Genomic DNA, 13,543 nt, shown 5'->3' on the forward strand with positions numbered 1-13,543 from the left:
GCCTGCCCCCAAACCCTGCCTGCTGTACCCCTGCCTGCTCCCCCAGCCCAAACCATCCCCTCCAGCATGAGCACGAGGAGCAGTGGGGCAGCGGTCCAGGGGCTTGCCACCAAAGCCTCGCTAGAGCCACATCCCACCACGTGAGCAGTGTCGCTCCCGGGAGAGCAATGTCCCCACCAGGAAAGCAATGTCCCCACCAGGAGAGTAATGGCCCCACCAGGAGAGTTGTGGCCCATCAGGAAAGCAATGTCCCCACCAGGAAAGCAATGTCCCCACCAGGAGAGCTGTGGCCCACCCCAGGAGAGTTGTGGCCCATCAGGAAAGCAATGTCCCCACCAGGAGAGTAATGGCCCCACCAGGAGAATGATGGCCCCACCAGGAGAGCAGTGTCCCTACGAGGAGAGCTGTAGCCCATCAGGAAAGCAACGTTCCCCCCAGGAGAGCGATGGCCCCATGAGGAGAGCAGTGTCCCTACAAGGAGAGCTGTAGCTCATCAGGAAAGCAACGTCCCCACCAGGAGAGTAATGGCCCCACCAGGAGAATGATGTCCCCACCAGGAAAGCAACGTCCCCACCAGGAGAGCTGTGGCCCACCCCAGGGGAGCTGTGGCCCATCAGGAAAGCAATGTTCTCACCAGGAGAGTAATAGCCCCACCAGGAGAGCGATGGCCCCACCAGGAGAGCAGTGCACCTACCAGAACAGTGTCCCCACCAGAAGAGCAATGTCTTCACCAGGAGAGTACCATCCTCACCATATCACCTGCCAGGAGAGCTGTGTCCCTACCAGGAGATCAGCGTCCTCACCAGGAGAGCCATATGCCCACAAGGACATCCCTGTCCCCACCAGAACAACCAACGTCCCACCAGGGCCACGGCTGGGCAGCTGGCCCTGCTCCAGAGCAAGGCTGCTTCAGCCTGTGTGGGACCCACCGTGCAGTGCCACCGAGCCGGTCGGGTTTGCAGGGGCGGCCGGAGATGCTCATCGAATGGGCAAAACCGAGACAGTGAACTCAAAACTCCCCAGTTTCCTGTAGGGGCAGAGTTTCACTTTCGAAGCGTGCTGCTGTTTCCTTCCCTCTCAGGTAGCTCAGCGGCTGGCAAGTCCTGCTCAGCCCGGGCCATGCCGGTGGGCCGAAACAGCCGAGGCTGGACCCGGTGGAGGGTAGGTGGTGGCTTTTGCCACTTCTCCTTGAAATTCATCCCGCCATGGAGCCAAACATCAGTTCTGGTGTCCCACCTCCGGGCAAGGCTCTGGTCCACTGCCCCACCACGAGCTTTACCACGCGGTGGAGGCGGCTCTGCTCTCCCCTGGGGGTGTAAGCAGGCAGCAGGGTCCTGCGGCGGGAATGGCTCACATCACGACCATTTTGGTCAAGCAAAAAGCTTCAAAAAACTCAGGCTGCCCTATGGGTAACAGGCCTAAAATCTAGCGGGCTCCGCCAGAGCTGCTGCCAGGGGAAGGGGCAGGCTGAGGAGCAGCCCTGAGGGTGCTATTTGGGCTGCCATCCCGCCCCACAGCTGTTTGCACGCTCCTGGCGATGGAAACGAGCGGTAAGCAAAGAGCCGTGAGCGGCCTCGCCAGCACATGGCACTTCTGCAGGGAGCGGGCTGGCGGGCCGGGGTGCAAAAGCCTCTCCAGCAAGTGCCTCCAGCACCACAGGGAGGGCGTGGGGCAGGGGTGGGGGGGGGCGAGGAGGCCGAGCTCACCCCAGGAAACACATTTGCTGCCCCGAGCAAGGCGCCGGCAGGAGGACGCAGGTGCAAAGCAACAAAAAAACCCCACCTCTTCCTAAGACTAAATCTGCAAAAATGCCTCCGAAATGACTTTGCAGGAGATAACAGCGTGCAGGGTGAGAAAAGAAACCGAGAGCAGGCGCTGCCCCACCTACAGCTCCTCCCTGCGCGGCGGCGCTGGTGTGGATAGTGCTTGCAGAGAAAAACTGATGTACCCCGGAGGGAAAGCTCCAGCCACCCTCACTGCAGCGGTGTCCTGTGCAGAGCGAAGGCAAACCCCACAAGAGCAAAACCTGCTTAGCCAACTGCAAAGCATTTCAAAGCTGTAACACCCCACCTTGGCATGGACGCACCACGCTCCGGTCCAAAAGCCGCTTCGGGTTTGGGATTTCTGCCACCAGCTCGTAATTACAGCGAGTGTCAGCCAAAGGAAGAATCTATCTTTGATGGAGAAATACCCAAAAGGAAGTCAAATGAAGCCCTATTGCTGCCAGGATCCTGGCACGCTCCCATTTCCCGGAGTTTTACCCATCGTACAGTGATGGCATTCAGGCTGGGTTAAATTAGTGCGAACTCCTTAATGGCTGTGGAGCAATTTTTTAAAAAAAATAGTTAAGGACTGGTCTAATGTATTCAGCGTGATGCTGGGGAAACTGAAAGCCGGTCCTGCTCGACGCTGATTTCAGTGCGGTGGTGCAGAAGCTGGGTGCCTCGGGGGTGCGGCGAGGTTTCACAGGGTGGACGGGCGCTCGCCCTGCTTTGTGGCCGGCCCAGCAGCACCTGCGAGGGACGCTGGCCCCAGCCCCGGGCTGGCGGCAGCGCCTGACGCCGGGCACGGGGCCGCGCGGTGCTCCCGACGGCCGCGCTACGCACCCTCGGCCCGCGACTCTCACCGGCTGCCCTTCTTGTGAACTTCCTGGGGAAACGCGGGGCTGCGGTTTGACGGGTGCCACTCTCACCGGTGTGGGGATGGGCCCCTGCCGGCAGCCTGAAACAAAACTTCTTCGTCCCTCACTGCAACCCCAGCCCGCCGCCGTGCCGCCAGCCAGCCTCGGTCCGCCGGCAAAAGCCAGGGGCCGGCGAAATCCGCGGGCAGGGGCGGCAACAGGGCCAGGGGAGGACGCGCGGTGCGCTCAAGCCCTCCTCCGGCTCTCCCCATGGCTCCCCAGCACAGGAAGGCGTATGGCCACCGGCGTCACCTGCAGCCCCGTTTCGTGCCCGGGTGCTGGCGGTAGAGGTGCACACGGTAACTTTTTTCCTTTGGCAGGCTGGAGGCGCTGCCCCAGGCATCACCGCAGCCGATCCGCCCGGCTGTGGGGGGTGAGAGCCCACGCCGGGGTCAGGAGGGTGCTGCCATGCATCCCACCGCCATGTCGGGCTGCAGACGGAGAGCTGTGCTGCCTGACGATGTGCCGAGGAGGCCAGGGGAGCCCCTGTTAGTGACCGACGGCTCTGACCACCCATCGAAAGGAGAGGTGTAACCATTCCTCCTCTTTCCTCCTCCTCTCCAAAGTGTGAATGCATACAGATTAAACAAAGGGGGCTATCGGATGCTGCCTGCCCTGGAAGAGATAAAGCCCCCAATATAAGGCAGTTGTATTGGGCCAGGCTCCTGCGAGCCATCCCGGGCTCCCGGGGACCAAGCCTCGCCTCGGAACCAAGCCTCAGAGGGTCAGCTGCAGGAGAGGGGGCTGCCCTACTGCCAACACCTCCCCCAGAAAGGGGAGGGGGAAGAAAAATTGAAAAGGGCGGCTAGAAGCAAGATTTGAGCGCTTATCCAAAAATCTGGTGCTCTCCTGCCTGCAGTTTTGTCCCAGAAATGCTGTTTTGATGGGGCTGGGCTCTCGTAGGGGGTCTCCATGGGTGAGCTGGTGGAGGGCAGTGGGCTCCTTCCCACCCCAAAGGTGAGCATCCTAACCCCGGCTCCAGGAGAGCGGGTTGCAGCTCCTTCAGGGATGCTGCCCAGCCACCACGGCCGTGTCCCCGTGGCGGTCACCACAGCGGGTCTGGCGAGAGGGCTGCCAGCCGAGCCACTGGGCCCAGAGGGCCATTGCGAACAAGCCCCAGTCGGGGTAATTTGCTAGTTTATTTGCTGCCAACGTAGCCCAAGACACTGGTGGGGGGTGGAAAAAAATCAGCGCTAATAGATGCCGGGAAGAGATCTGCAGCCAGGCTTGGGTCTTATCTCTAATTATGTGTCTGTCTGAGCTGCAGCTGGCTCCTGGGATGTCTGGATGTATTCAGCTCCTGGAGTTTCCCTTGAAGCCTGCTGGGAGCCCAGGATACGAGCAGTGCCAATTAATACCCATCATGGGGAGAGGCGGCCGCACGCCGTCTGGCTGCAAGCCACCGCGGCGAGGAGGAGCCCTCCCGTGGGACGTGGGGAGCAAACAGCCCCCGGGCCGGCGGTTCCAGCTGGGAAAAGGAGCAACTCCACGAAAACAGCAGGAGAAAATTAAAGCAAGAAAAGCCCCCCTCCCCAAATGCAGGCAGGCTGGGTTATGAAAGTGCCTCCTTTCCAAAAATTCCACAGCCGTGGTGTTGCAACGTTTCCAGAGCAAAACACAAGCACCCTTGTGATCCAAAAGGGCCATTTTCATGGTAAAAAGCCAGCTGTGGGGAGGAGGGCAGCTTGCTAAAACATGCTTCTTCCCATCCACATGCAAACGGAGAAGGGAAACAGAATTTTTCAGCTTGCGTGCAGCAAAACAATCAGTGTCAACCTGAGGCATTCTCCAGGTCTGCAAGCAGGGAAATGAAAAAACCCCACATTTTAGATTATAGCAGGCTGGAGGGGGGTTTGTGTGCTGGGTTAGGTAAGCTTTTAAATGGGAATGCAGACGTCCCTGCTGCAGCCACCACTGCTGCAACCCCCCCCGGGCCAGCGGGTCCCTGCGGCCTGGGTGCATTGGGGTGAAAACAGACAGGTAACGTCGCTCCTGGTTTGAGCCAGGCTGCCTTATTTTTCCCCTCTGCTGATACGTAATTTGTTTCTGTTTTCAGAGCCCGGGAAACCCTGATTCACCCCATCCCACGGGGGATGCTTCCCAGGGCTGGGGGGTGCGGGGAGGGCTGGGGACCCTCCAAGCCCATGGCTGGGGGGACAGGATGCCACCCCTCTTCCTGCTCCATCCCACTCGGATGCCTCAGCCATTTGGGTGCGTGTCCCCCCGGCCGGGGTGTCCCTGGGGCGGGGGCATTTCTACCCTCCGCCGTCTCCATCGCTCTGGCAGCTCTGCATCCCGCTCTCCTGTTGCTCAGAGATGTGGAGGCAGTTGCTAAGAGACACTGAAACGTCAGTATCTGGCCCTCAAGGAAAAAAAAGAGAAAAAAAAAAAAAAAGAGACAGAGAAAGAGAGAGACAAGGGAGGACGAGGAGGAGGAGGGGAGGAAGGAGGTGGGGAAAGACCTGCTCTCATTGCCAGGCTCGGCAGCAGCCTTGGCCGCGGCTGCAGGAGCCACTCTCCCAACTTGGCGGCCTCCAGGGTGAGGGCAACGACCCAGGGACCCCCACCTCACCGCCCAGGCCTGGCAGCCCTGGGGACCCGAGCTCCTGCTCATCCCCTGGCCGGTGTGAGTACCCCGGGGGACCCCGGGCACCACCAGAGCAATTGGGGGCCTGTGGGGAAGGGGGGTGTCTGGGGCAGCAGGGGGGGATGGTGTCCCCAGTAAGATGGGGTGGTGGGGAGAGGATGGAGCCGGGGAGGGCATGGGCGAGGGAGGAAGGAGCAAAGATGGCCAGGCAGCGGGGGCAAGAGCAGGCCGGGCGGCGGGGCTGCCAGCGTGGGGGATGCCGTGCTTGGGGGGGGTCTCTGGGTGGGTGCTGGGGAGGGGGTTATGCCTGCGGAAGCCTGGCGGGGAAGGCGCCCCCGACACCGGGCTGAGCCAGTGGCGGCGTGGGTCTGGCAGGGGGGCTGGGGAGTGGGCACCCCCCCATCTCTGCCCATTGCTGGCTGGGATGAGCTGGCCAAAATCACCGGGGTGGGGCTCGGAGGAGTGGGGTGGCCCCGGTGTGGGGGTCACTGGGAGGGGGCAGGTGCCCCACGCTGCCGCCCTGGGCTGTACGAGCCGTGGCCCCCCGGCAGGGCGTGTGGCTAGCACGGCTTTCTCCTGCCCCTCTTCCTCGCAGGCAGCCGAAAGCGGCCTGACGCCAGCCCCACCGGTGCCCCGGGGCTCACAGACCGCCGTGCCCCCGGGGCGGGGATTTGGCGTGCCCCCCGAATGCCGCCGGGATGCCCGGAGCATCGCTTTGCTAGCGCGGAGCCCGGCTCTGCTCCTGAACATCGCCGCCGGCGGCTCTCGGCGTGAGCGGGCGGGTGGCCCTTTCCCCGCAGTGGGATGGCCCCCGCCGCCCCGTGAGGGTCCGGGCCTCCCCGCCGGCGCCCGCCGGGTGGGGGCTCGCCGCCGCCCCGCCATGCTGCTGGGCCCCTGGCTGGTGGCGGCGGCGGCGGCGGCGGCGGTAGCGGCGGGCGCCGGGGCGGGCTGCCCGGTGCTGTGCACGTGCCGTGGGCAGGCGGTGGACTGCAGCGGGCAGCGGCTCTTCTCGGTGCCCCCCGAGCTGCCGCTGGACACCGGCAACCTCAGCCTGGCCCACAACCGCATCGCCAGCATCCCGCCGGGCTACCTGGCCTGCTACGGCCAGCTGCGCGCCCTCGACCTGCGCAACAACTCGCTGGCGGCCCTGCCGGCCGGGCTCTTCCTGGGGGCTCGCCGCCTGGCCCACCTCGACCTCAGCTACAACAACTTCAGCCTGGTGGCGGCCGACATGTTCCTGGAGGCCAGCGGGCTGCTGCGCCTCGACCTCAGCCACAACCCCGGCCTGCGGCGGGTGCACCCCCAAGCCTTCCGGGGCCTGGCCCAGCTGCGGGAGCTGGATCTCAGCTACGGGGGGCTGTCGGCCATCAGCCTCGACGCCCTGGAGGGGCTGCCGGGGCTGGTGGGGCTCCGCCTGGGGGGCAACCCCTGGGTGTGCGGCTGCGCCATGGAGCCCTTCCTCAAGTGGCTGCGGGGACGCATCCAGCGCTGCGCATCGGGTAGGTGCCACCCGTGTGTCGTGTGTGTCCCCCCCCCCAAAACCCCCCGCCCGCCCCGCGTTCTGGGGGGCCGGCGGCCGGCCCTGACGCCGCTCCCCCGTCAGATTCACAGCTGGCCGAGTGCCGGGCCCCCCCCGAGGTGGCGGGAGCCCCCCTGCTCTCCCTGACGGAGGAGAGCTTCCAGGCCTGCCACCTCACCCTGACGCTGGACGACTATCTCTTCATCGCCTTCGTCGGTTTCGTCGTCTCCATCGCCTCGGTGGCCACCAACTTCTTGCTGGGCATCACCGCCAACTGCTGCCACCGCTGGAGCAAGGCCAGCGAGGACGAGGACGTTTAGGTACCACCACCGTCGCTGACGTCCCCCCGACCCGGCCACCCCGGCGGGGACGCCTGACTGTGCCTTGTCCTCGTCCCCTCCCGCCACCCCCCGTGCCAGGGTGGCCCTCGAGATGCCAGCCCGGCTGTTGTGGGGGAGACTGGGGGATGGATCCCCCTCCTTTTGCCCCCAAAAGGGGAGTTTTTGCTCCAGCAGGCACCTGCCAGGATTGCCACCCCCCAGCACCGTGAGCTTGGACCCCCATGAGCTTGGATCCCCCCATTCCTGCTACCCAGGGCCAGCGGAGGCAGCGGCATAGGGTCCCACGGGGGGGTCCCATGGGAGCCTCCGTGCAGTGCTGCTCAGTGGGGGCCGGGGCTGCAGCCGGGGAGCAACAACCCCCCGCTTGGGAGAGAGCCCCCTGAAAGGAGCATGCGTGTGCCTTGTGGGCTGCCAGCCGCCCGCCCTGGGGGGAAACCAAGAAAATCCCCGCTTTCAGCCCAAAAGCAGCACCAGTGGAGTCCCCCCCAAATCCTGCCCACACTCTCCAGCCTCCTCAAAAAGTGAGGGGGGCCAAGCCCAGGAGCCGGTGCCAGCACCCAGCTCAGCACCACCACTCCCGCAGGAGGGACCCGGGGGACGCCTGCACCTTGCCGGTGACAGCGGGCCATGCCAGGACAGCACCGGGGACGTCGTGCCGGGCAGCAGGCCAGGCTGCGAGCATCTCCCAGGGACAGCTCTCCCAGCCACGTTTCGGTCCTTGCCTTTCTCCTCTAAAGTCTCGCGCAGGTTTGGGGCCAAACCAGGCACCGAGCGCTGCTCGGCAGCTGGGGGACCCCATCGCCTCATCCCTGCTTGCCGCTGTAGGAAGGTTGGGAGGCGAAAGGAATGCCCCAAAAAAGACAGAAAAGAAAACAAAGAAAAAAAAAACAGAAAGCCAACGAGCCCTCTGTCCAGCTGGGGCAGCCACGGTCCCTGTGCGTGTGTTTTACACCGTCTTCGCAGCCGGTTCTGTGGCCAGCGCGTGTCGGGCTGAGGGGGGCTCAGCACCTCCCAAGAAGGGTCTGCCCGTGAGTTGTTTTATTTTCTTACCACATTTCCCCCTGCGTGGAGGTAGAGTGTAGATGTGGGTGCAGTTTAAAACCAAACTAACCAAAAAAAAAAAGAAAACTGGGAAAAATGAGGCAATATGCTGGCTTGGTGATGCCACCCCCACCACCGAGCATCTCCCAGGGCTGGGACCCCTGGTAGCAGTGTGGAGGCAAAAGGCTGGGTGCACAAATCACTGTAACCTCCCCACCCCCCCCATGCCATGGTAAGACCCCTTGGGACATGGCCTCGGGCCCCTCCCCAGGTCCTGTGCCAAACCTGAGAGAGGCAGCTGTCCTGCGACGGGCCACCCTGAGCTGCAGTGAGGCAGGGCTGCACCCGTGGGGAGGTGGGACCCACAGCAAGGCTATGCCCATGGTGAGGCTGCGCCCAAGGCGAGGCTGCACCCATGGTGAGGCTGCACCCATGGTGAGGCTGCGCCCAGGGTAAGACTGCGCCCAAGGCAAGGCTGCGCCCATGGTGAGGCTGTGCCCAAGGTGAGGCTGCACCCAAGGCGAGGCTGCACACAAGGCGAGGCTGCGCCCAAAGCGAGGCTGCGCCCAGGGCGAGGCTGCGCCCAGGGCGAGGCTGCGCCCAGGGGGAGGCTGCGCCCAAGGCGAGGCTGCGCCCAGGGCGAGGCTGCGCCCAGGGGGAGGCTGCGCCCAGGGCGAGGCTGCGCCCAAGGCGAGGCTGCGCCCAAGGCGAGGCTGCGCCCAGGGCGAGGCTGCGCCCAAGGCGAGGCTGCGCCCAAGGCGAGGCTGCGCCCAGGGCGAGGCTGCGCCCAAGGCGAGGCTGCGCCCAGGGCGAGGCTGCGCCCCCAAGCCCCGCGCCCACAGGAGGGCAGCAGCCCCCAGCGCTGCATCCCGGGAAGGGGCACTTGGGCTCTTTTTTTTTTCTTTATTGTCTTTTCGGTAAGCCTGACGCATCCCCCCCAAACACCCTCTGGACACCGAGGACAGGACGCGTCCCTCCACCGGCAGGTCCTGGCCTCGCTGCGGGGGGGCGGCGGAGGAAGAGCGAGCCCACCCCCCCAGCGCCCGGCGCTCCACCAGACCCATTTTCTCTCTTTCCCAAGCAAAAACGGCCCGGCCCTCGCGCTTCGCCCTGTCCCGCTGCAGGGAGGGCAGGGACCTGCCTTTGGGTGCCGGATTCCGCCGGTGGGTGCCGGTGCTGGGCCACGGGGGGGCCGGGCCCCGCCACGGGTGTCCCCACGGCACGGGTGTCCCCACGGCACGGCCACCCCGTCCCGCAGCGAGCTGGGGAGCGCCCGGCGCGGAGGCAGCTGCCCTGCCCTGCTCTTGGCTTCTCCTTCCCTTTGCCTCACCCTCATCCTCACCCACATCCTCTTTTCTTTTTTCTTTTTTTAGTTTTTTCTTTTGCCTTTTCTTTTTCTCTTTTTCTTCTTTGTTTTCTTCTTTTCTTTTTCTTTTTCTTAATTTGTTTTTCTCCTGTTTCCTTTTTTCTTTTTCTTTTTTCTTTCTCTTTTGTTTCTTTTTGTCTTTTTATTTCACTGCTTCTTTCTCTCTTTATTCCTTTCCTTTCCTTTCCTTTCCTTTCCTTTCCTTTCCTTTCCTTTCCTTTCCTTTCCTTTCCTTTCCTTTCCTTTCCTTTCCTTTCCTTTCCTTTCCTTTCCTTTCCTTTCCTTTCCTTTCCTTTCCTTTCCTTTCCTTTCCTTTCCTTTCCTTTCCTTTCCTTTCCTTTCCTTTCCTTTCCTTTCCTCTTTCCTTTTCTCTTTCCTTTTCTTTTCTTTTCTTTTCTTTTTTCTTTTCTTTTCTTTTCTTTTCTTTTCTTTTCTTTTCTTTTCTTTTCTTTTCTTTTCTTTTCTTTTCTTTTCTTTTCTTTTCTTTTCTTTTCTTTTCTTTTCTTTTCTTTTCTTTTCTTTTCTTTTCTTTTCTTTTCTTTTCTTTTCTTTTCTTTTCTTTTCTTTTCTTTTCTTTTTGTTTTCCTCTCCTCTTTCCTCCTTCCCTCCTTTCCCCCCTCTCCACACCACACCCAGCATGGGTGGGTGGGGAAGATGAAGGGGGAAAAGCCAAATCCCCCCCGGTCTTTGTATGGAGCACATTTTATAACCGCGGACTTTTGTAAAACAGCGAGCACTTTTTCAGAGCCGAATCTCAATAATAAAGAGCATCAGCGCAGCCCGGCTCGGGGCCAGGGACACGCGTGTGCGGTAGGGCCATGCGTGTGCAGCGGGGACGCGCGTGTGCAGCGGGGACACACATGTGCAGCAGGGCCATGCGTGTGCAGTGGGGCCATGCATGTGCAGCGGGTCCATGCATGTGCAGCGGGGACACGCGTGTGCAGCGGGGACACACGTGTGCAGCGGGGACACACATGTGCAGCAGGGCCATGCATGTGCAGCAGGGACACACGTGTGCAGCGGGGACACACATGTGCAGCAGGGCCATGTGTGTGCAGCGGGGACGCGCGTGTGCAACGGGGACACACATGTGCAGCAGGGCCATGCGTGTGCAGTGGGGACGCGCGTGTGCAGCAGGGACACACGTGTGCAGTGGGGACACACATGTGCAGCAGGGCCATGTGTGTGCAGCGGGGACACGCGTGTGCAGCGGGGACACACATGTGCAGCAGGGCCATGCGTGTGCAGCAGGGCCATGCGTGTGCAGCAGGGACACGCGTGTGCGGCAGGGCCATGCGTGTGCAGCGGGGACACACATGTGCAGCAGGGCCACGCGTGTGCAGCGGGGACACACGTGTGCGGCAGGGCCATGCGTGTGCAGCAGGGACACGCGTGTGCAGCAGGGACACGCGTGTGCGGCAGGGACACGCGTGTGCAGCGGGGACACACATGTGCAGCAGGGCCACGCGTGTGCAGCGGGGACACACGTGTGCGGCAGGGCCATGCGTGTGCAGCAGGGACACGCGTGTGCAGCAGGGACACGCGTGTGCGGCAGGGACACGCGTGTGCAGCGGGGACACACATGTGCAGCAGGGCCACGCGTGTGCAGCGGGGACACACATGTGCAGCAGGGCCACGCGTGTGCAGCAGGGACACGCGTGTGCGGCAGGGCCATGCGTGTGCAGCGGGGACACACATGTGCAGCAGGGCCACGCGTGTGCAGCGGGGACACACGTGTGCGGCAGGGCCATGCGTGTGCAGCAGGGACACGCGTGTACAGCAGGGACACGCGTGTGCGGCAGGGACACGCGTGTGCAGCGGGGCCATGCGTGTGCAGCGGGGACACGCGTGTGCGGCAGGGACACGCGTGTGCAGCGGGGACACACATGTGCAGCAGGGACACGCGTGTGCAGCGGGGCCACGTGTGTGCGGGGCCACAGGGCTGGGGAAGGTGGTGGACACAACCTGCAGAAGGCATCAGCCGTGTTTTTCCCCTCCTGGCGCTTCCTGTTATTCCTCCGGCAGCATCTCCTGGCCCCGGCGGGGCCCAGCTGCCGGCAGCCGGGTCACCTCCATGTCACCTCGCTCCCCAGGACCCCCCTCCCACGCCAGGGCCGTGCAGGCAGGGGGGCACGCGGGGGCTACTTCGACTTGCCGGAGCCGAGAGGTCGGGCAGCAGCTGTGCCGCGTCCGGCCAGCGCGGGCGGCCCCGGGGGAGTGGGCTGGGGGCAGCTGCCAGACCGTGGCTGCCCCCATTGCCCGCCCCCGGCCATGCGTCAGGTGTGAGCCAGCGCAGCGCCGTCCTACTCCCTCCGACTGTCCGTATGTCCAGATGTCCTTCTACCCACCCGTCCCTCCCTCCTCCCACCCATCCGTCCCTTGAGCCTTCCGTCTGTCTATCCATCCCGCCGTCCCTCTATACATGCACCCATCTTTCCCTCCTTCCCAACACTTGTCCATCCTTCCATCCGTCCATCCGTCCATCCATCCATCACATACTCCATCCCCACCTCTCTTCCCAAACCTCCCCCACCCATCTTTCCCACCCCTTTGTCTCTGCCCTTCCCCCTCCCTCCATCCCCTCCCCAGGCCAGGGGGGGTCACACAGGAGTGCGGGGAACAACCAGACCCTTGTGGGGGGGGTCCCTCGCCGCAGCTCTTCCCAAGCCTTTCACCCCTCGGCTGGCTGAAGGGCCTGAACCTCTGCAAACAAGGAAAGAAAACAAACCTAAATCTGCCCTTGCATTTCACCCAATTTTATCTCTTTCAAACACCCCCCCCCATTATTTATCGCCTACGCTCTGCATCCCCAAAGCCCGCAGCGCTCGCCACAACCACCTGAAGATTTTTCTCCTAACACAGGAAGAATCACCCCCCCAAGGGGTGTTGGGGGCCAAATTTCAGGTGGGTCACCCAGGGCTTGGCACTGTGGGGACACACGGCGGCAGGGACCGCCCAAAACGACCCCCCTCCATCACCTTCTCCGAAAGCCAACAGCTCTTGCCCTGTGGTTATTTTCTCAGCTATTTCTGAGCTGCAAAGTCTGTCGAAAGTTCGTCAGCACGGTGAGGAAGCTCGGCTTCGCAAATCCACGTTTCGCAGCACATCTGGAGCTGGACCCCCCCCCTTCCCCCACACGGCGCAGGGATGGGGGGGGTCCCCCCTCCATTTGCTTTGGGGTGGGACGTGTGAAGGCAGCCCAGAGCCAGGCTGTAAACAAGGAGGTCACTTCAAAGGGGGTGCCCGGGGACATTGGCCTGGCTTAGCACAACGCCAAATTATTTCGGCACCCCCCAGGCAGGATGCCGGGCTGGGGGGTTTGAACCTCCTGCTCGGCCGTTTGGTAGCTTGAAAAAGCAGCTCGGGGCTGGGGGGCTCCCTGGGTGTCGGGCAGCCGGCTCCTGTCCCGTCCCTCTCCCCATCCCTGTGCCCGCTGGCCGTGCTGGTTCTTCCACCACCCCATGTCTCCCCATCAGCACCCACAGACACTTTTAGCAACAACCAAAGGTTCCCATGTGAAATAACGCTTTTTCCCCCTCTGTGAAATAACCTTTTTTCCCAGTGCCACGTCCCCATGGCACATAATTTGGGGCCATCTGGCTGCGCCCCGCACACCCCAGCCAAGCCTGAACCCGCAGCGGGATGCAGCAAGCCAAAGCAACGACTTTCTGGGGTTGAGGCTCCCCACATTCACCCCGGGGGAGTGCACCCCCATCTCCCCAGCCCGCCCAGGGTTTTCCAAGGATGCTCCCGGTTTCAGCAGGGTCCTGCTCCCCATCCCCCCGTCCCGTGGTCCTCGGCTGTCTATCTTCCCTCCTCATCTTCCCTCCGCTGCGCTGCCGCAGGAAGGCAACACCTTCCTTATCTCTTTCCGACGGGTGGTCTGGGCCCCCGCTGCCCCTTCCCCCCCACCCGGCTCCAGCCTTGTTTTTTTTTCTGAAGTGTCCCTGCATTTCCCCCCAGAGACTCCTCAGCTAAACATTTCCCTCCTGGAAGGGAAAGGGAAATC

General features: G+C 62.8%; 1 protein-coding gene across 1 annotated transcript; it reads left to right on the top strand.

The window, feature by feature from the left end:
* Positions 1–1,119: 1,119 nt before the first annotated feature.
* Positions 1,120–8,602, top strand: LRRC55 (leucine rich repeat containing 55). Its single transcript, XM_064453291.1, has 4 exons — positions 1,120–1,161; positions 5,049–5,306; positions 5,863–6,766; positions 6,871–8,602. Exons 1-4 carry the CDS (start codon positions 1,120–1,122, stop codon positions 7,104–7,106), a joined length of 1,440 nt encoding a protein of 479 aa, XP_064309361.1. The 3' UTR covers positions 7,107–8,602.
* The last annotated feature ends 4,941 nt before the right edge of the window (positions 8,603–13,543 follow it).

Source organism: Phalacrocorax carbo, chromosome 5, assembly GCF_963921805.1.
Source record: "Phalacrocorax carbo chromosome 5, bPhaCar2.1, whole genome shotgun sequence".
NCBI lineage: Eukaryota > Metazoa > Chordata > Aves > Suliformes > Phalacrocoracidae > Phalacrocorax > Phalacrocorax carbo.